The sequence below is a fragment of the Crinia signifera genome, chromosome 6 (genome assembly GCF_055691185.1).
Source record: "Crinia signifera chromosome 6, ASM5569118v1, whole genome shotgun sequence".
Classification (NCBI taxonomy): Eukaryota; Metazoa; Chordata; class Amphibia; order Anura; family Myobatrachidae; genus Crinia; species Crinia signifera.
The window spans coordinates 161,308,442-161,332,318 of NC_139222.1; the positions used below are offsets into that span (position 1 = coordinate 161,308,442).

At 46.2% G+C, this 23,877-nt stretch overlaps 1 protein-coding gene across 2 annotated transcripts in view; it reads left to right on the top strand.

The window, feature by feature from the left end:
• The window catches only part of CYGB (cytoglobin), a 120,498-nt gene that overhangs the window by 84,207 nt on the left and 12,414 nt on the right, over positions 1–23,877 (top strand). Inside the window, exon 1 of one of the 2 annotated variants that reach the window (XM_083147837.1) lies at positions 8,842–9,252. The exons of the other annotated variant lie outside the window; for it this stretch is intronic. Coding sequence (XP_083003963.1) covers positions 9,110–9,252 — 143 coding nt within the window. The 5' untranslated portion in view covers positions 8,842–9,109. Of the gene's footprint in view, positions 1–8,841; positions 9,253–23,877 lie in introns of those variants that run through there. 2 annotated transcript variants of the gene reach the window in all.

Genomic DNA, 23,877 nt, shown 5'->3' on the forward strand with positions numbered 1-23,877 from the left:
CACGCGCTCCTTCCCTTCCTGATCCTGGGCTAACACAGCTCCCAGCCCCTGGGTACTGGCATCGGTGTACACTTTGAATGGAAGGTCGTAGTTCGGATAGGCCAGTAAAGGTGCTTCTGTGAGTAGACATTTCAGTCGTGTGAACGCTTCTTCTTGCCGGTCAGTCCAAGTGACAAGGGTGTTCTTCCTGGTTTCTCGGCCCGGTGTACTCCTCAATAATTCATGTAGCGGGGCCGCGATTTTGGCAAAGCCCTCAATGAATCTTCTATAGTACCCTACGAATCCTAAGAATCGTCGCACATCGCTGATGGTTCTCGGGGTGGGCCAGTCTTGTACCGCTTGCACTTTCGCAGGGTCAACTTCTACTCCCTTAGGGCTGACAACATGGCCAAGGTATTGTACACTTGTTTTGAGCAAATGGCACTTAGACGGCTTTAACTTGAACCCATAATCAGCCAGTCGGTGGAATACCTCTCCCAGGTGCTCCAGGTGTTCCTCGTAGCTTCTGGAGAAGACGATGATATCATCTAAGTATAGGAGTAGGATGTCGAAATTCCGTGAGCCCAGGCAGTACTCCATCACCCTCTGAAATGTTGCCGGGGCGTTGGTCAGCCCAAACGGCATCTGATTGAACTCGAACAGCCCCATCGGAGTCGTGAATGCCGTCTTCTCTTGATCCTCTGGGGCTACCGCGATCTGCCAGTAGCCGCTGGTGACATCTAATGTGGAGAAGTATGCTGCTGATTGGAGGGCGGCTAGCGACTCCTCAATCCGAGGGAGGGGGTACGCATCTCTTTGTGTCACCGCATTCAGTTTTCTATAATCGACACAGAAGCGGAGGCTGCCGTCCTTCTTTTTGACCAGTACTAGGGGTGCGGCCCACGGGCTGCAGCTATCTTTGATCACCTCCGCTGCCTTCATCTCCTCAATCATCTTCTTGACAGGTTGGTATAATGCCGGAGGGATCGGCCGATGGCGCTCTCTTATCGGAGGGGCAGCTCCGGTTGGGATGTGGTGCTGGATATTTTTCACGTGTCCATAGTCGTTAGCATCTTTGCTAAAAGCCCTCTCATACTTCAGTACAAGCTGCAATACTCCCGCCTTTTCTGCCTCTGGTGTATCCTGGTCCCCTATTTGTAGTTTACCCCACCAAGGGGGTTCACGTTGACTTCCTGGGGTGTCTCCAGTAATCGTATTCTGTCGAATCGGAGTAGGTTCCGTCCCAACTATATCTTGGAAGTTCACTTCATAAATTTGAGCGATCTTTGTGAATCTGGCTATCTTGATAGGGTGATTGTGCGGGTTCAGCAGCCTTACCGGGACTCGTCCTTGCGCCACGGTTACTAATGCGCGGGCTACCACAAACTGTTCCGACCAGTTTTCTCTGTTCCTTTCAATAATGGCATCATAATTTCTCCCTCTCGGCCCAATCTTTGCTTTGCACCAGAGCAGACTTTCAGAGTTCGGTGGTAACAGGACGGTTCTTCGTTCGGCACTTCGGACGGCCCCAATCTCGCCCTTCTTATCGGCGAACCTCTGTTGGCTTTTCAGGACACGGATGGTATGTTGCAGTGCTCGCCTCTCAATCTGATTTCTGCTGCACAGTTCCTGTTTCAGCGTTGAGATCAATTCTTCAGGGCAGTTTCTGAGAATATTCATTCCTATTATGACAGGCGGTAGTCCCTTATCTTCAACGGTCGTGATCAAGCATCCTTGCTTGGGCAGCTGGGTTTGCCCGATTTTGATCCCAGCCTCCCAATATCCACAACAGTCGATACTCTGCCCGTTGCTGGCTAGCAGGTTCAGCCATGCCGGCGGTGGTGCCAGAATCTCTTCTTCTCTCCAATGCTTGGCGAACTCAACCCATTGGACAGTGGTAACCTGGGATCCAGTATCTAGCAGGGCGGGTAGGGTGACTCCATTAATCTCAATCTCAATCATGGGGCATTGGCCTATATATTTCGGCAGCCATTCCTGGGGTGAAGGACCTATTGCTGGGGGTTCTCCCGACGGTTGGTCCTGGACCTCGGGAGTTCTTCGTTTAAATGTTCGGGTTGTCTACAATTTCGCTCGATGTGCCCGCTTCTCTGGCATCGCCTACATACCGGCCTCCCTTGTTCGTCGAATCGATCTGATGGGAGGCGACCGGAATTCCACGGAGTATTCCTCCATTCATTACTGTATCGGGGTTCCCTTTCCATCCTCCACGGTCTCGGTTGGGGAGGTGTTTCTTTTAGGGCTCTCAGTTCTCGGCAGAGGTCGGCCATCCCTTGAGTCAAATCGGCAATCTGTCCTCGCATTTCTGCGACTGGGTCTTTCGCTGCGGTGGCTTGGGCTTGTTGCTGAACGGCTACTTCGGGATTCATAGCCACTTTCCCTTTGCTAGGCTTGTCCCCAAAAACCTTGACCGCCAGTTCCTTGAATTTGGCAAAGTCTATGGGTGCCTCTTGTCGGTGTAGCATCTTCAGTTGACCCTTCGTGTTGTCATCGTATATCCCATCTAGGAACTGGTTCGTCAGTGTCTCATTCTCTGCTATGACTTCGGTGGGGGTGCACTCTTTGATGGCTTGTAGTGCCTCTTTCAGTTCCACGGCGAATTCTCGCAACGTCTCCTGCGGTTGTTGCTTCCGAGCGTAAAATTGTGTCTTCAGTTCTGATAGCGTCTTAGCATCAAAGATCGTTGCCAGTTTGTTCAATATCGCTGTTGCTGATTCTTTTTGATCTGCTGGCCACGATTTTACTTCTCTCTTAGCGAACCCCTTCAACTGTGCCATTAGGATTTCGATCTTCTGTTTTTCATTCAGGCCGTGTACGTTGAACAGGGTCTCTATCTGGTCCCTGAAGTCGCGGAATCCGTTGGGTTCTGACGATCTGGTCTCTCCTGTATAGGTGGGGAGCCACGGTGCTCCGAAGTAGTACGGCATGTTAATTGTCGCCGGAATCCGTGCAGTAGCGTCGCTTCCTCCAGATGTATCACCTTGATCCGTGCTCCGCATGGCTTGCGGGTTTCCTTGAGCTTCCTCTTGCGACATCTTGATCTTGACCGGTGCTGGGTTGGGTTTTCTCCGCTTCTAGTGTACGTATCCTGTTCGTCAGACGCCAAATGTGATAACCACAGGTGTAGAATGAGGTGCGTTCTCTTACCGGTGTTGCCGCTGGGATAGTTTCTGCTTCTTCTTCTTCTTCTTGCGGAATAATTGGAGGCAGGGAACAGTGGTTGCTTAAAGGGCTAACGCTTTTATTGCGCAGTATTTCGCAGCCTGCGTCTCAATTCAAACAACAAGATATGCACAATAACAATCGAGGGATATCGTGCCTGGTCAATTAAAACAGCAAGGAATCGCTACACTCTACGGTCCTGGCCGTCAACTTCTATAGATTAAAGACTATACTTCGCCTACAACTACCAATGCTATAAGTCTATCTAAACTTCACGGCTGCATGAGTCAGTGTAACACATCTAGTGATTATTGCATAGACAAGGTAAATAACAAATCTTACTATCGCATCAACCACAGTGACAGGTACATGTAATTATTACATAAATAACCCAGTAATTATTAAACAGATAACATAGGATTATTATTGCGCAATAATAGGTGTTCTTTTTATAGTGCACTTAAGAATCCTAACAATTACTGCAGTAACTCTTTAACCCTTGTGATCCTGTGGTAAAACATATCCGGGACCCGGTAACACAGTCCGGCCTAATTACTCAGTCTATGGCCATAGGGTACTTGTAATCCACAGGGGGGGCGTAATGATCCGGCTCACACTTAGGTCTCAAATGTCCTGAAGTACTTGGAAAGGCCCAGAGTCAGTGTCTAGTTATCAAGCAGGGTGCTGCTTGTCACTTGTCACTTGGGGAGGAATCGCTCCGTCCTCTCTGCTGCATAGGGATGGGGCACTACAGAGGTGACCGGGCTCAGTCCTGTGTGGCTCCTAGGCAGGGAAGGTAGCAGGGGTAATTTAGGCTCAGTCTCTAGACAGCTCTTAGGTGAAAAGGGTAGGTGCAATTCTGCGCTGCAGATAGGGATGCAGAACGATGCAGGGGATTAACAGGCTGGTCTGGCTGGAATGCAGCCACTCACCCTCTCTCAGTTGTCAGGTTGGTGTGCGGTGGACTGGAGCGCTGCTGTGCCTCTCTCTTGCAGCTGTTTGCTTCTCCACGTGGCAGGGCGATTCCGGCCGTTGCCCTGTCGAAAGCTGCTGGCTGTCTGCGTCGCGGGACCCCTCTGCGCCGACTGCGCACTGTTGGCTTCCCCTGCCGGCTCTCTGTCTCTCTCCGTCTCCCTCTATTCCCTCGGGGCGCACACCACGCGTCCCGTCAGTCTCTCTGCGCACCGCTTTCCCTTCTCTTACTTTCGCGCTTCCCCCTCCGGAACTCGCGCGCTTCACCCCACGGGCTCATGGGGGATGTAGTCCTCTGGAGTTCCCAGTCTCCAGCCGATTGCGCATGTGCGCATGTGCGGGGCTACGATACGGGGACACAGCAGAAGCTGTGCATTTCCCTGTCGGGTCTCAGTCCCGTTCGGAGTGAGCGGCTTCCCCCACTGCGCAAGCACAGGTATCACATATATATATATATATATATATATTTACATACACAGAATACCACCACACTTACCATTCCCAGATTGGGGTGCAGTGACCTATGACCACATGCTTAAATGATTAAAGAAACTGAATACTCAACACTCACAATAATAAACTAACTCACCTTAATACACAAATTATGAAATAGGTAATGGGTTTTAGTTCAGTCTATGCCACCCTTATAATTAATTCGGTATACGGTCAGGAGGTCCACACATATAAGATGACATGTCAATACATGAAATAGTTCGACATGGCTAAGGTTGAAAGGGTTAAAAGGTTGACACAAGCATTAGGTTGACAATGGCAAGGTCAAAAGGTCGACATGAGTTAAAAGGGTCGTCATGAGTTTTTCACTTTTTTTTTTGAGCGGACATGTGCCGTCGGGTGGTATTTCATGCCCTACCATCCACTAGGGCATGGAGGGAGATTATAATAGTGTGCCAAGCGTAGCAAGCGCAGCGAGCCATGCTAGGGGACGCGGTACACTTTGACAGTGTCCATGTCAATTATGTCGACATTCAGGACAAAAAAACATGAAAAACTCATGTCGACCTTGCCATTATTGACCTAATGATTGTGACGACCTTCCAAACCTGTTGACCTTAGCCAAGTCAACCTATTTCATGTGTGGACATAAGTCATGTCGACCTTTAGTGGACGACTCAATGCATGTTGCCCTAATATTTGTTGACCTAATGACCCATACCCATTATTTCAGTGTCCTGCCCCCTGCTACAACTTATGTTTATGCTTTATTTCCTGCACTGCACATGTTCCAAAGCCAAATCTGCCAATCAGCTTTACACAGGCCCATAACAGGCTGGCTGAGTGCTTGTCCCGTCCCCTAAACCTGTGATTTAGGGGCCCATTTATTAAGCAGAGCGGAATATTACCGCCCAGGATTGCAGTAACCTATGTGGCCGGCGGTAGTGCAGGAGGGATCGCAGCAGGGATTGGAGATTCTTGCTGCGGTCCCTCCTGATACATTCAAGTGATACTTAATATTTGATTTAGCCACAAATATTGAATGATATAGGGCCCCCTAATGTGGTCGCAACTGGGATTTGGGCTTTGGCTCTGGGAGGTAGAGCTCTACCTTCTGAAGCATCCTAAGGATGCTCTAGACTACTGCAAGGGTGCCTGGATGCTCCAATTGGATCTGTAGCAATGCTGCAGATGGCAGGATACTGTTCCAGGGACCCTGCAAGCCACATGCAGATGCTTTGGGACAGCAATGGTTCTGACCCCAGGGCCTTGTGTCCTGTGCAACAGTAGTGTTCGGACACCCCTAGTTGTGGCCCTGGCTTTACAAGATACGTAGGGGATGATTAAATGAGCTCCCAGAGCTATTCTAATCAGCGCCTACTAACACCAAATAATGCTAACTCTGACTAGTGGATTCCCTTCTGAGGTGCACGCATAAATGTGTCAAAACTAAGGTGGTGATGCCGGTAAGTGCCCTAGCACGGCGCAAACAACAAAGCAGAAGGCACATACAGTAAGTTGGAAATTGCCTGTACTCACGACTAAATGCCCCCATACTCTAGGGCGATATACATGCAATTTGGGCAATTTACATGCGATTTCATCGATAAATCGAATGTACAGTGCCCAGATTGCATGTACATTACAGTAGGTGCGATGCAATGCTCGTTCCCATGCGTATTGCATTGCACCTCCTAGTTGCATATGCCGCTCTAGCAATTGGTCTCCATCGCCCGGTGATCAGGGGCTCATGGTGCTATCATCTACTGGCCTCTCCAACCATCCAGCGGCTGGTCTCCTCCCACCTGGCAGCTGGACTCCTCCCTCCCGGCAGCTGGGCTTATACCTCCCAGCGGCTGGGCTTCTCCCTCCCGGTGACTAGGCTCCTCCCTCCCAGCACCAGGACTTCTCCACCTGGTGGGTGGATACCTACCTCCTGGCAGCTGGGCTTTCCCTACTGGCATCTGGGCTTCTCACCAACCGCCCCAGGGCTCTTCCAACCCGGCTGCTGGACTCCTCCCTCCTGATGGCAATGGCAGAAGAAGAGGTGACTCTGGGGGATCAGTAACCCTGGACCCTTGGGGTCAGTGACACCGGACCCTCAGCTACCCGCCACATATCAGATCTCTGCAGTGTTCAATACCATATAGGCTTTCAGCACTGCAGGGGCTAGAGGGACAGCAGCTGTCCAGTTATATGTTAAATTGCAGCATGCGGCTCTGTGATTGGCTGGAGCACAGCATGCAGGGAAGGGGAGGTGGATGTTCTACTTTTTTATACTGACCTATCAAGATCTGGTAGGCTTTAAGATAAAGATCTCCCCTTGCATCCTTTCCCACCCTCATCCCCACTCTCACTTTACATCTCCCCTCTCATCCAACTTCTCCCTATCTCACCATGCGATCTCTCCCCCTCTGCATCCCCGTTGTCTCTGTTCCTGCATTCCTGCAGTCTCTGTCCATGCATTACGGTCCCTGCATCCTTGTCATCACTGCCGTCAGTGGCCCTCCCTCCCAACAACCGGGCAATGCCTGAGTTTTCAGATGGCAACTCAGGAAAACGCCACAGACGTCTGAATTGGCCCCATAGGGAGGGTAACTATTACTAGTCTCTTCTACATAGCATGAAATAGCAATATTTAGGCCAGCCCCCTAACACCTTGTAGTACAGCCCATCAGATAAATTGTATGCAATATATCTTATGCAAAATAACATTCAAGTACAGAATCTGATGTGCAAGACTCCAGGGAAGCTGCCGGGGAGTTCAAGGGAAATTGAATGCAATTTCAAGCGTCAGATAAATTGCCCTAGTGTATGGCCACCTTAAAACCCACGAGTACTGGCCTTCTCCGACTTAGCAGGGTGCTGATTTCATGAAACACCATAGAATTTCAGTCAATTAGTCTGTGTATACACTGTATAGTAGTAATTATGTTGCACATAGTTTTGTGCATATTGTAACACAGTTCTTTGAATTGCGTTAACTTGAGTTGTTAGCTGTAATTTTAGGTTAAAAAAATTTAATAACAGGAGAAGTAATCAAAAACCACATAATGGTCGGAAGTAGGGCAAAGGTAGACAAACAGTGTAGGAGGGTGATTAATATAAAGGGAGACAATAAAAGTTACAAGAGAAACATAAGAGACGATAAACAAGAAGTGGAGGCCTGAGAAGGGGAAATAATGGACATTTTGAGTGTAAAAGGGAGTACTAGAATAACAACATCCAACATTAGCCAATCAGCCAGAGAAATCCCACGGAAATTATGGCTCTTAATGAAGAAGAAAAAAGTAGAGGAATGTTAAAAAAAAAAAAAAGCAACAAGTCAGTTTTACTCAAGAGACCATAAGAAAGATGGAAATGTCAGATTTATGAGCATTAGGATTTGTGGGAGATAAGTGTGCAGGTCTTGTTATAGTCTCCAAGCACTGTGAGAACATGGAAGGCATTAATCATGAAGTAAAGACCAGTGTGGTCACAGACATTAGTAACTTTATATATATGTGTTGTGCTCTTCCATTGGACCGGCATGTTACTGTTACCAGATACTCCCAGTGCAGAGATCTTTACAAGCCAGATAGGACTGACTGACTGAATGAAAGAGGAGAGTTGTGTGTGGCCTGAGAACACAGTCCAAGGTCATGCCTAAGGAGAATAAAGTAGAAGCCAAGTGAGAGGTGGGAAAGCCAAATAAAATAATAGAAAACAAGGGGAGAAAATCTAGGGGATAAAATAAATTTGAGACAGATGCAGAAATAAAAGCTGTGTATGGTGCAAGGTAACAGATTAGCAAAGAAGGAAAACGCTGTGTAATTAGGTAAAGGGGGAAAAGTGAGAGTGGGTCAAATAGCTGCAGAATGCCAGATTGCTAGAAGGAGAAAGAAGGGGAATGGCTGCTGGAAGAAGATAACTTGAAAGAAAATAATAATACTGTAAAGGTGTATTAACATAAAAAGCAGAAAAAAGAAAATGAACGATTGAGATGAAGCAAAAGTTGAAAAGTAGTAAGTGCAGTAAGGAGTGAAGGAAACAGATGAGTGACCAGATGAAAGTGGATCAGGGGCTGAACTGACAGAAGAACACAGCCATGAATAAGACAGGGATCAAAGGTAAGAACAGGAGCCGGTGCTGCTGGTGGGGGCAGGTAGGAGCAAGCACAGAAAGGGCAGGAAGAAAGAGTTAAGAAAGAGAAGAAGGTGAAGAGGGGAGGGAAGGAGGCAGGGACAGAGGAGAGGAGAGGAGGGGGGAAGAGGAGGGACGGTGGGGGAGAGATTTGCTCCCTGCCTCAGCATTCTGACAATGCCTTGAAATATCTTACTTTTCATCAGTTTATTTCTGGGCTGGGAATCACACACAGGCACACTTATAAGCAGCAGCAGCAATGGGCAAAGCTCTGAGGTCTGACAATTAGACAGCTCTCAGCACAGACAGTCCTCATCACCCGCACCCCCTCCTACATCCCGATCTCTGCAGGGGCTCTCATTCCTGCCTGGGGCTGTGCGTGTGATTCCATCCTGACGGGTCCATGGAGAAAGTCCAAGAGGAAAATGAGACGGAGCGGTGGGAGAGACCGGAGGAGATAACGGAGGGCGAGAGGGCGATCATCAAGGAGACCTGGGCACGCGTCTATGCCAACTGTGAGGATGTTGGGGTCTCTATACTGATAAGGTAATGCCATAGCGGATGCTGCTTCTGTCGTATCACATAGGCACAGGCGAATGGGACCATGACATGTCCCTTGCACACGCACAGAGGACACGCAACACATCACCGCCTGTCAGCTGTCAGTGTGACCCGCTGCATGCAACACACACACACACACACACACACACACACACACACACACACACACACACACACACACACACACACATATGTCATTTATGTGTCAGTGTGAGCCTCTGCCTGTCATACATACACACACACACTTTCTTTGGTCTGCAGGTAATACTAGTGTCACACACACACCGAGACACACACACATAGGTGACCATACTGTTAGGGTTACTGTATAGATGACAGACAATGTCCAGGTCGACAGTCACTTGGTGTTGACCGCCAATGGTTGGCGGTCAACACTGAAAAAGGGTTGTATTACCTCAGGTCGACACTTCTAAAAGTCGACATAGGCAAGGTCGTTAATTAAAAGGTTGACATGAGTTTTTATTTTTTTGTTTATATGTACGTCGACATGGACATTGTATATATGTACCGCGTGCCCTTGCATGGCTTGCTTTGCTCACTCTATACCCACTTGGATAGTAAAGAATGAAAAACCACCTTTTTTTAAAAAAATCATGAAAAATCATGTCAACCTTTTGACTGTCGACCTTGCCTATGTTGACCATAAGCTTGTGTCGACATTTTGGCAGTGCTGACATAAGGTATGTTGACCATTTTTAGGTGTCGACCTAGTCACTATTGACCATTAGTGGTCAACCTAGTGACAGTTGACCTAGACTTTGTCTATCCACTGACTGCATACCACTGTTTAGTGAGAGGGTTCCCCCCAACCTAATATGGGGCAGATGTATTAAGCTTTAACAAGAGATAAATGCAAGGGTGATAAGGAGAGATAAACGTCCAGCCAATCACCTGCTAACTGCCATGTTACAGGCTGTGTTTGAAAAAAGTCAGTAAGGAGCTGATTGGCTGGACATTTATCTCTCCTTATCACCCTTGCATTTATCTCTTGTTAAGGCTTAATACATCTGCCCCATTATTACACACATTTTCAGCTCCCCAGTTACAGGTCACTCTTTGTACGTCAATGTCACATTCATGGTCTGCGAGGGTTCCATATGTTTTTTAGTAACATGGGGGCTCCCTCAGGCTAGCAGTCCTGCAAATAGCCAGCAAACAATATGCTGTGCTGTCAGCACTACTTCTGTGCTCTCCCCTTATTGCTTCCATGGCTGCCGGACGGGATCCCGACAGGCATTTACCCGACGTCGGGATCCCGACTGTCAAAACACAGACAGCCGGGTTCCTGCTATTTTCCCTTGTGGGGGTCCGCGACCCCCATAGAGGGAGAATAGAATAGGTGGCCCGCGTAGCCACCGTGCCCACAGCGTGGCAAGCGCAGCGTGGCGAGCCCGCAAGGGGCTTAGTTGCGCTCACCATGCTGTCTGGGTACGGCCAGTCAGGATTCCGACGTCGGGCTAATGACTGTCGGGATCCCGACTGTCGGACGCCTGTACCACACCCGCTTCCACATCAGCGAGAATGAAATCAGACTGATTAGTATGAAATTAGAGAGGGAAGTAGGTGAATGATATAGGATCACTTGATAAGATCCTGTAGGTGTTAGCCCTTTGACCTATGTATTTTTGTAAAAACCGATTTTTTATTTTTATTTTTTACTATTCCTTGAGTTAAAATTGTTATGCTGCAACACAGGAAAGTTCTGGGAATTGTCTTTCACTCATAATTCTGCAAAAAAAAATCTCAGGGGCAATGAGGACAGCATATGTACACATACACAATACCAGATGTGACGATGCAGTGGTTGTGACTCCTCGGTAATACATCAAAGTCCACCAGATACAAATATTTTATTTACTTTGTCAATCCTATATAATAAAAGGCTAAGGGCGGGATGTATTAATATACATCGCCGCCCTTCGCCTGGCAGCCGCCGCGATGCTGCCGTATATGTACTAACATCGGGTTGCGGTGACGGAGACCCCCGCGATACCTGTGATGTGGTCTGCGGGGGTCTCCTCCCCCCTGCAGCCGGATGTCCTCCCGGCTGTGACACCTGCTGGGGGAGGAGGAGATCAGGAGGACGGGAGGGGGGGGGGGGGGGGGGGGGGGCGTGTGGACAGCAGGCAGCGATAGAAGCCCATAGGCTTCTAAAAGGGTGGCGATACCCTGCCAAGCGAAAACGGGGCGGACGGGTAATGGTAAATAGGAAAATGCAGTAAAACAACAGTTTTACCGCATTTTCCCTTTAGTACATTCCGCCCTAAGGCTGCTCTTCCATTTGATAGGGGAATTCAAGTGTTATGCATGTCAGCGTGCACTAAATGGTGCTCTAGGAGCAATTCAAGTGTTGCTTTGTTTGGGCACACACAGCCACCTGCGTTGACATTACTGTTATGCTGGTCCGTCATTTTGCCAAGCTTGTAACTAGTAACATACAAATTCCAAAGTTCCATCATTACCTGTGTAATATGACATGATGGTGCTAAACTTTGTACATTTTATTCACTGCATAAGGGTTCCTAATAGCGGACTGATAGAAAACAAAGTGTAGGTACATAAAACTTTGAAGGCCCGTGTGTTAGAGTGTGAGACACTTGCCCGTGTGTACATAAAACTATGAAGGCCCATGTGTGAGAGTGTGAGACACTTGTCCGTGTGTGAGAGTGTGAGACACTTGCCCGTGTGTGAGAGTGTGAGACACTTGCCCATGTGTGAGAGTGTGGGACACTTGCCCGTGTGTTAGAGTGTGAGGCACTTGCCCGTGTGTACATAAAACTATGAAGGCCCGTGTATGAGAGTGTGAGACACTTGCCCATGTGTGAGAGTGTAAGACACTTGCCCGTGTGTGAGAGTGTGAGACACTTGCCCATGTGTGAGAGTGTGGGACACTTGCCCATGTGTGAGAGTGTGAGACACTTGCCTGTGTGTGAGAGTGTGAGACACTTGCCCGTCTGTGAGAGTGTGAGACACTTTCACAGGTAAGAGGCCATGCAGCCTTTTTAACATCAGTCACCCACAGATGAGGTATCTGCTTATTCCTGTCAAACTCCTTCCTGCCAATAATACTGCCAGTAAGGAGTATGCTGGAGGTGTTTTCTTGTCTGTACATGGGACATTCACTGTCTAACGTCAGACATATCATATTGCCTTTGAAAAAAATCCATACGGAAATAAGAACATAAATCATGCATTAAACAGGTTATACTGAAAAACTGTCTGGCAGAGTTAACATTATTCATACATATTGTTAAGCAAATTAATTATGATAATATAGCTGTCAAGTAAAAACACCAGTGAGGTATTTTATGTAATTGTTACAAAAATGTTCATGGGCATCAATAGGGGGGCTCCTACCCCTACTGAGTCTGAAATGAGCATAGTGCTGTGTACAGAGATAGGGAGAGAGAGAGAGAGGGAGAGCGAGCGAGAGAGAGAGAGAGACTACAGAAAATAAAGAAAACAAGGTAATTCATCCATTTATTTTTCTGCATGTCTAAATTATACACTACACAGTGCCATACATAAAAAGTGTCTGTCAGGTGTTCTGAGTGTATGTATTCCACACAGTAGCACTCTGTGTTATAAACTGAGGGATAATGACTGGACTCTCTCTACTTTCTTTCACAAGTAGGTCAGTCTCTGAGTTGGTCGTGTACAAACACACACAATAGTCTTCCTCATCCATAACAATAAGTGTTGGCATCTAGGTTACATCCAGATTAGAGATTGCCTTACTGCGTCAATATCCTTTACAAGGGAAACCATCTTTTTAGATATTCTCTGAAACACCTCACAAAATACAGCCAGTACAGCTTAGTTAGCATACTTTCTCCTGTGTCTCGGTTCAACCATCCATAAGGTAATGTTCTGGCATTCACTTCCCACTGAAGGACATCATTATGACCTATCCTTATGTGCACAGGATGAAATGTGGAATCTATTTAAATGATAGAAATGACATATTTTAATGTCTTTATAGGAGGGACTCTCCTAATATGTGTGACTCTTATCATAGAAGATTATTGCTACAATATTATTATCAGCATCACACATGTAGGATATCCTTTCAGGGATTTTGTATATATCCGTATCATACACAGCAGTTAGTCTTCATTTCAGATGACTGCCAGTGTAACCAATGCTAATTTTCTATTGATAATAATGGGTGCTGAAGGTAACCATTTCTCACATCAGCTACCTCTGTTAGCCTAGGGTGTTGTAATTGGAAATGAGGTGTGGTAAAAAAGAGTGAAGCACAACATTATTGAACTGTGGAAATAGGTCATGTTGTCAGATCTGATTCCATTACTACAAAACATAAAGCCCAGTAAAAATTGCCTGCCTGCCTTTTCGTATTTTCACTATAACAATCCTGTGCCACATAAAAAGTAAAAGATTTGTCTGCCTGCATCACATACTTGTACCAGAAGGTCTGTTTATCAGTTAATATGTCACATTGAAAAGACTGATTCACTCCATTATTTGTATCCACTTGGGTTACATATCTCTAGTGTCACGGAGAGGAAGAAGCTTGAGGGCGTCACATATACACAAACACCTAGTGGTTTAGTTAGTAACTCATTTAATACGTATAGGATGTGTATGAGGGAGGAGAGGCATTTTCTTAGGGAATCCCTTGTGGAATGGAGGTGGCAGGTGGTCTCCTGTCTGCCTGGTCACCTATTCCATCCTCCACATTCTCTTTCCTTCTTACTATACCTGTCCTCTCCTCCTACTCTGTTTTCCCTTAGCCCCTTATCTCCTCCTCTTCTTTAGCTGCCTCCTGCTGCATTCCTGGCATCTCTGGACCATTTGTGAATTAGCCGAGGGCGGCTGTTATAATTACATAGTTAATTAGCATCTGCTCATTAAATTGGAATTACATGCTGGCTGTGAGGGGCCAGGCCCTGCACTGTGCACGCGTATTAATATATAATGTGTTTATATAACATATATACTTGAGGGTATTCATGCAATGAATGAATTCCAGACCCCTCTGGCTTTGGAAAGCATTAACCCTTTTGTTGCAATGAACTGTTTTTCCCAGACTTTTTGCATTCTTCTCTGTGCCTTATATTTTCACTTTGTGATGCCCAACTCACAGTGCATTTACCAAACCACCAACATGAGACACTGGGACATTTGAGAGGAATAGACAGTAGAAGTCCAGAGCAATGAGCATGGTACATACATGCAATCAGTATCAGTACTAATAGTAAACAATACTAACTTGCACCTACATCAATACATTATTAAGCACATATATCAATGCTTACAATACACATTTATGCCTACATACTCATTCATCAATATATAGTATATTCATGTTGTCATGCTGGAACCACCTTAATGGAATTCACTGTTGGGAACATAAGGTTGAACTGGTCAATGTGCTTTCCTGATTTGACAGTTAAAGTTATTATTCTACAACGTGCGATGTTACATATGCCATTAGACTAGAACAGACTAGACCATTTTAGTATGGGGTCCCGACTCCATGTTGCTGACGGCCAGGGTAATGTGCCTGTGGACGGGGCGGACAGGAGAAATCTCATTTAGAGTATACCCCTTTCAGACAGCATTCTAAACCAGGGTTATTGCCGGGTCATTACATCACCAACCCGAGACAAGGTGCGGCCTCAAAGGGCCACCCTGGGTTGAGCAGGTGGGAGTTCAACCCTGGTCATGACCAGGGTTGAACATGACTGGGATCAATTCAGGTTATAGTTGCCTACCCTCCTGCATTCTGCAGGAGACTCCCTGAAATAACAGCAATCTCCCTCTCTCCCTCATTAGTCTAGCAATCTCCCTCATTTCCCCTAGCCCACATTAGACTGTTAATTTTTTTGGGAAAAAGGAATGAGAGACAGATACATTTACATTGAATCATCAGCACCATTTCCCATCACTTTACCAAGCATAAAAGCTCTTACTAACTGCTTGGGGGGTCATCTACATTTGCATATAAGTCATTTTAAAAGATTCCTCTCAGATGTAGCAGTGCACACTCACACTTCTAGGTGCCACGTTCACAATCTCTTTTCACAATCTCACCATATATTGAACTAGACACGCCCTTTGGGAGGAGCATGGCACGCCCCCTGAATGGGGCGCTGTGCAAAATTCTGCTACCAACTATAATCTCCCTGAAACTAGTTTTAAAAACTAGGCAAATTTGGTTCAGGTGCAGTGTGAACGGGTAACCTGTCTTGAGCTGCCTCCTCCCCGCCACCTGATGTGATGTCACCCGGGTCGGACGCGTAGCTTTCAGACCGCAAATGCCAGGTCTCTCCAGGGATGGATCTGTGTCTTAATCCTGCGACCTGGCATTTGCGGTCTGAAAGCGGTACAAGTAAACACTAACTGCTTCCCTCTTCCATCCCCCTGTCAACCTTTTCCATCCCACCATTACTCACTGTCTCCCTGTCACAATAGCACATTAACTTCACTTCACTGACCAAACATGTGGCAGCCATTCTGTGGTAACTTGCTGGGGTCCTGTAATAATTTTTATTACCTGACTGAGTCCCAGAGCAAAATAGTTTGGGAATGCCAGGATTAGAGCATTCCTGTTCACAGTAAATCCATACACAAACAAAGGCTAGGATGCCACCCTCTACAACAACATGTGTGTGTGTGTGTGTGTGTGTGTGTTTGTGTTATTTTCTACTGTAAGTACCACAAGACATCATTATTTTGTGTTATGGTACAGCTACTGGCAATGGAATATGAGCTACACATGGCTACAGAGATCATGGATTTCATACTGCTCTCATAGATTATGACATCCAGGTCTGTGTAGAGTTCATACTCTCTCAGGTCATGTAATGGATATGATGTAACACTGTTTTATTCACCCTTCTATTACAGGCGTGGGGAGATGTTTGCATTGTGCAGCACTTTTTTTTGCCAAAATAGAAGTGATGGCAATAAAAAAAGTTTAGGGTTCTGATCATAAACTGAATGCACTGCAGATGTTTGCATATTTGAGCAATTATATTCTATTGAAAAAACTTTTCTGAGAACCCCTATGGAACATGCAGGAACCTGAGTGTAGGTGCCACATAGTACAGGATCACTGGTACATGAAGTGGAGTAATGAAGCAATGCGCATTTAGGAGGTGGCCTAAAGCAAACAAAAAAATATCCACTACGTGGGCATATTATGGCAGTGTCATGGGCATGTCTTTGCAAGCGGGCCGCATTCTCAGATGCATAACCAGTTTCACAAAGGCCCTGTTCAGAAGAAGACACTTATGGCACACTGCCATAAGCAGGAGCCGGTATAAATGGCGGTCTCAATATTGCGCTGATGGTGGAACGTCTTTAACCACCTGCATTGCTGCTGTGCTCAGAGATGCAGAAAATGGGCATTTCAGGGCTGCATACTCAGGTCCCTAGTGTCTTCAATAAATCAAATTTGACATTTTTTAAAACACAAATGATTGGCTAGAAAAACAAACACTGGCTATTGCCTATATCTGTATGTTATGCTGCTTTCACATCGCAAAATGCAGGGTGGCACCGGGACTTTAAAATGGTTCAGTCCCGATGCGACCCTGCATTTTGCTCTCTCTGGCCCCCTTCAGCCAATCAGCACTATTACCGGTAAGGAAATGGCCACAGATGTGACCATGAAGCTCCACCCATATACCTCCACCCCTACTACATTGATAAAGCTGGTCCATGTCTACCCTTTCCCCCACCAGGCATTCCAAGCTCATTTTAAGATCCTCCCAGATCATCTGTAGCTAGGGTTGCCACTTCACTAATCTTGGATCGCTGGAGACTTTTCCTGGAGAAGTGGGCATGGCCCAATAAAAGGGGCGTGACCTATTCGCTACAGTGGGCGTGGCCCCTGTAATAGCTAAAAACAACCAATTTTTGCTTATTACATCTATATCTATTTATATATATATATACACACACACACACACACACACACACATATGTGTATATATATATATATATATATATATATATATATATATATATATATATATATATATTAAATGTGCTGGCTGTTAATGAATTTACCTAAGGCTGGCTGGGCTGGCATGCTGGCTGGGCTGGCTTGTGGGTTGGCTGGGCTGGCTTGTGGGTTGGCTGGCTGGGCTGGCATGGCTGGCTTGTGGGTTGGCTGGCTTGTGGGTTGGCTGGCTGGCTGGTCTGGCAGCCGCAGGCGACACCAGCGGTGAGCGGAGGGTGGATTGCGGCGGGCCTGCAGACAGGCTTGCGAGATGATGATGACATCATCATCTTGCGCGCAACTGTTTCTACGCGGTGGGCGGCAGAGAAGAGCATGGAGGCTTTTTCAAACACCTGAATTCCGGGTGAATCCGGGAAACTGAAAAAGCCTCCTTGAGGGTTGCCACCGGATCCGGGAGATTCCCGGAAATCCGGGAGAGGTGGCAACCCTATCTGTAGCTGTAACTTATGCCATTAAGTCATGGAACCAGGTGGAACTACCATTGGTGCAGCAGGTGCACTGCATCGGGGCCCCTGAGGACTAAGGGGCCCACTGATGCTACGGTCACCCTCTTCCTATAACCCATTGTTTAAACCTCTCACTTTCTGCCTCTCCCTGTCCCCCACTGCCATGTTGCATATTATAAACATGGGATGGAGGAGGGGGGCCCAAATTACATATTTGTACCTGGACACACCACCCATAAGTTCCTCCACTGAAGCTGCTGTTATTGGCTCCTCTGGTCTAGGCTTCACCATCTAGAGAGGTAACTGGCTGCAATGGGCATTACTGTGCAGGGTTTAGTAATTACTGGGCGGGGACTAATCTGACGCAGTGGACATTGCAGTGCGTAATGTGGTGCAGTAGGTATTACTGTGCGGTGCATAAAGGGGCACAGTGGGCGTTACTGTGTGGGGACTAATGTGGGGTAGTGGGCGTTACTGTGCAGGGACTAATGTTTGCACAGCATCTATTCCCCTCTGCTCGGTGTAATGTGGCGTAATGGGTGTAACTATGCAGAGGGCTGTGGTGCAGTGGGTGTTGCTGAGTGGTGGTGCAGTGAGCAGAACTGTGTGGGACACGGTGTGGTGGGTGATATTCTGCGGGGTGTAATGCAGTAAAGTCGATGTTACTGTGCAGTGCATAATGTGGCACAGTGGGCGCTACCATGCATTACCACGTGTGGTGCAGTGGGTGTTACTGTGTGGGGGCGTAATGTGACACAGTGGGCGTTACTGTGGGGGACATAATGTGATGCAGTGGGTGTTACTGTGTGGACATAATGTGGCTGCAGTGTTCATTATCATTCATTATCGTGCATTACCGTTCATGGAGTATTGTGGCGCAGTGGGCGTTACTGTGCAGGGCATAATTTTGTGCAGTGGGCGTTACTGTGTAGGGCGTAGTGTGGCATAATGGGGGTTACTGTGCGGGGCATAATGTTGTGTAGTAGGGGTTACTGCGTGGGGCATAATGTTACTCAATGGGCATTACTTTGTTAGGCTTTTTGTGGCGTAAGAGAGATTACTGTGTGTGAGCGTAATGGTGGGCATAATGTGGTAATTCTGTGAATAGTGCATTTAATATATCAAAGAATGTGTTAATTGCATTACTCTTTCACAGAATTACAAGAGTGCCACTCCTATTTCTATTTACACCACCATCCACTGTCAGGTCTGTGCCCTCTCTGTTGTTTTTACCTGTATCAGTTCAAAAACGAACCCCCACCCATCCCCCTTGCTCTCTCAGGGGTAGATGTAATTAGCAGTGATAAGGGAGTAGAAGTGATAAAGTGCCTGGTACAGCCAATCAGCTTGTAACTGTCCCTTTTTAAACCCAGTTACAACTTAACAGTGAGGAGCTGAATGCCCGGTGTTAAAGTACCAGGCACTTTATCACTTTTCCTACCTTATCACTGCTTCATACATCTACCCCTCAGAGCGCAGGGGGGCCCTTTTGAAATGTTGCCATTGGGCCCACAAAGGTCTTGTTATGCCCCTGAAATAAACTTAGTGGGAGGTGGGTGACATGTTGGAGACAGCATGACAGAGAAGGAGGAGGTATATAGAGTGCAGCGGAAGAGAAGGAAAGCAGATAATAACACTAAATACAAGGAAAAAATAGAAAGAGTGTAATATAGGGAAAGAGAAACAGAGATGGGAAGCTATGGGCAGTATTCAATGCGGCCGGCGAGGGGGAAACGAGTGAAAACAAGCAACCCTCGCCATTTAACCCCCACGCCAGCCACTCACCGTATTCAACGCTCCAGGAGAATCCTCGCTGTCAGATGACTGTGAGGATTCCCCCAAACAGCAAGGCACGTGGCTAATGTAGGGAGCCCACTGCATTTAGCCGTGAGGCTCGCTTTTTCAGCGGCTGCTAAATTCAATCAGATTTAGAAGTTTTAAGTGACTATACAAATGAGTAAGCCCTCTGTGTCTGCATTACCATTAAACTTATGATTTATAGCTGGGTACACACTATGGCATATATTCAATGCCGTGGGCGAGCGGTGACTGCGAGCAGGACTTTTTGCTCGCAGTCACCGCTCACCCTGTCAGTATTCAACTGACCCCCCTCATTCGCAAATTCCCCCTCGCTCCGTTTTTTTGAGTGTGCCTCCAAAAACTGCGAGAATCGAGGCTAATTACAGCGAGTTTGCTGCACTAGCCTCGGCTCTCGCAGTTTAGGGGAATCCTCGCCGTTCTGTGACTGCGAGGATTCCCCCAGAAAGTTGCATAGTGCGAGCAGCCGGCGCGGGGGTTAAACTGCGAGGATCACTGGTTTTCTGTGATCCTCGCAGTTTAACCCCCTCGCCGGCCGCTCGCACCGGCATTGAATACTTGCCTATATGATATGCTCCCTTAAGCAATAGTTAGGCAAACAACATCATTACCAATATAGGGGCTCATTCATCATGTATCTCTAATCAGAATTTGCAAAATTAATTATTAAATGACTGTGTATGCGTTCTGTAAGGGAGAGGAAATAGTGACTGAAAATGGGTATTATTGTAAAAGCCATGAGGCCGGTGCTTGACTGACATTAAGCTGGTGTTTGTGGATGGTAACCTGTGGTCATTATCATGCATTTCGTTAAAGATATATCCTATAGTGTGTAACGCTTTTAAACTGGGTACTCTCTATACAATATTCTCCTTGAGCGATATCCTTAGTGATGTACCTTGAAATCCCAGACAAACAATCTAGTGCATACACACGGAACAATATCGTTAACAATATTGTTCAGTGACGTCATCCGGTCCCTGCTCAGAACATTCATTAGTTGTTGACATAGACAACATCAGACTGCAAGTTTAGATGATAGGGGACATCATTAAGGACCTGTTTGAGTGCCCATTGTTTAATGTATACACACTAGATGATATAGCATTAATGATATCGTTATTGGGCATATCGTAAACGATTTATCGGAAAGCATGTTGCACCTTTACCGTTGTCATACAGCAGCCCCTGCCCTAGGAGTACTCATGAGCACAAAGCATAATCAATCTAAGATTTTTGATCCCAGAGCATTATAAGATTACAAACCGCAGGGGAGATCTTTCTTTGTAGAACTACAGGTCCCAGCCTGATGGCACCTCATGATATATGTATATTATTAAGGTGTGCATTTCAAGATCCCCCCCCTCGCAGAGATACGTGGCAGACCTATATTTTTGAAACTTTTAAGCTTGAACTTCTCAATCAGCAACATCCAACAAGGTCCAAATGTCTATCTCACACAGCACTCCCCTTTTAGTAATTACCTCACATAAGTCCCACTTCATTAATCACCTCACAGCACTCTCTTCCATTCTGACACTCCACACCTGACAGGATATACACCACCCAGCGCCAGCAAAATTACCTTATTAGACGCCTCTAGTCCCAGGGTCCTTCTTCCTCTCATTGCTCCCAGCTTCTTCCTAGGAAGTCCTGCAGGCTGTCAGTAATTGTAGTTTAAAACAGGTATATGTTTCACACTACACTTTACAGTAGAAATTACAGAGCTAGACTACAACTCCCAGCATCTCCTTCAGTAATAAGCTATAATAATAGTAATCTGTAATAGCATCTTTGCTGTACTAGAAGCCTAATTGTCATGGTGTTATTGGTGATGGGCTATAACCATACAGTACATTAAAAACAACTGGTTTGTGATTTTTGGCATTAAAATGCACAAGCGAGATGAGTGTATCACTAAAATAACCTTATTTTAATAACAAACACTTAAAAAAACTACTTCAATTCTGTTGAAAAATTCACTCATAAAAATAACGTTCCTTCAGGGTCCCTTTGGGATTAGTTTCATAGCAGATCCATTCTTGGGGGAGATTAATCGCAGACACACACTGCCACTGCTGCCTGGGCCCAATAGTACAGTCTCGGCAATGTAGTCAGTGCCAGTCACCCCCTGTTGGTGGCCTTGGATGTGAAACTAAACATCATACCTTACATTCAATTATCAGATTGATCCCAGTAACCCAGTGTAACGGCCACACAATTTGAAATTTAGATGTTTAGATGAATTTAGATGTGCAGATGTGTGAGGTTTCAGCAATACAATCTTTGAGCTGTGGAATACCTCCTAGGACACCTAAGGTTTAATTTCCCTTTATTTCCACTTTTTTATTTTTTTATTATTATTATTTTTGAATGGTTCTTTTTTTTCTGAAGGATTTAAAACTATTTCTATGTTTGCATATGCTTTGATCTAGAAATGTGTTTGCTACAGCCAGTGAGTAAGCAATCCATAGCCTTCAGAACTGTGACAATTATGGTCAATGAGATGCACTCATCTGTCATTAACGATGTGTGCCTGCCTCATTTCACCTCACCAGATAAAGGCCCTTATTCTGATCGGTGCGGATATTCCCGCATTCTTACGGTGCGGTCCGCACGCCACGGTGTTTTGCCGCGTGCGGCCATCGTCCGTAGAAACGCCCACGTGTCCTCCGCATTCGGACGGACTCACTCTTTAAGAACAGGGCGTGTTTACGGACGACATACAAAGCATGCGTGTGCGGGAGAAACACTCCGATTCGGCACGGTATTACAGAGTATTACAGAGTATGCTCGGGAATACCGCATCCGAACGGGAGCCAAGCGGTGCTACCGCACGTAAGCGGAGTATTTACGCCAAACAACCCACTATGAAGTATCTTCTGCTATACATCACATGACCCACTTATTCAATTACCTATCCTCATAAAAAACTGCTTATTTGGAATTGGAATCAATGTGTGTGGTTTCATGAGTACATGTCTAATACACATGTGTATTGATAGTATTAAGATTCAGTCATGTCCATTGTTAGCAGTTTTTAAGTGTGGGACAAGTACAGCATATGTGGGGGATTACTAAGGTTTCCTTGAAGCAGCAATGGTTTCAATTAAAGCACTGACAAGCGTCCTATTAGTGAGTAATGAGTAAAGGAGTAGATTCTATTGGGTTCAGGTGTTAATGGTTGTAGTCATTAGGCGTACGTTCGCCTACCGCATGAACGAGTGGTGTCCGCAAAGCAATAGTACACTTGTGGACACCGCACATTTCTGGCCTTTTTGATCGCGTGCATTCGGAGTGGTTTCCGAATGTACGCCCCCCAACATAAGTGTACTCCCCCGTGTCCGCCCATGTTTCCGCCCCGTTTTGCCCACTTTGAAACTACGCCCATGTGTCATTCCGCATGACGCCCATAATACGCCCCTATTTCCCGAATGATAGCGGTGAACAGTTCTGGACGGGATCTGGCCGAACTGGTACCGAGTCAAGGCGTGGCACATGCGCGTTGCGTTCTCCACGCATGCGCAGACGCCGTAAACACGCGATCCGAAAGTATGCGGTAAAGTCCGCGTCAATCAGAATAAGGGCCAAAGTGACAAGAAAAGCAGCCTTTGTACTAGAAGTGCATTACCATCCTATGTGCAAGATGATCTATGCTCATGTCTTACTGAATTTTTATACAAATTACCCCAGATTGTTTTTGAAATGTTGTTCCCTGTCAATTAAAATAACATTAACAACTATTAGTAAATTATTTGTTAACGGCTAAATCCAATAGTTATGTTTTTTTTTTAACCTACATTAATACAGTTTACTCTATTTTTGTTTAATGGCCAAATTTTGGTACTTGTGTAATATCTGGGCGCCCGATTTTTTCATTGTATTGCATCGCATCGCATAGCACTACTTAAGGCATGCAATGCAATGCAATGCAATTTTTCATTGTAAAGATCACATTTTTAATTGTATATTCACCCATGGGTGATTTCATATACCCACTATCCAACTACGCATGGAGTTGATTTTATATAGTGTGGCGAGCGCAGCGAGCCACCGAGTCCGAAGCGTGGCGAGCGGACGCAGAATACATGTAAAGTAATCCGCGTCTCCTCACGGGGCTCGCTGCGCTCACCACACTTCGGGCTCGGTGGCTCGCTGCACTATATAAAATCAACTCCATGCGTAGATGGATAGTGGGGGTATGAAATCACCCATGGCTGACTATACAATGAAAAATCGGGTCTGTACAATGAAAAATCGCATTGCATTGCATTGTATCGCATTGCATGCCTTAAGTAGGGGCATGCAATGAAAAAATCGGGCACCCAGATA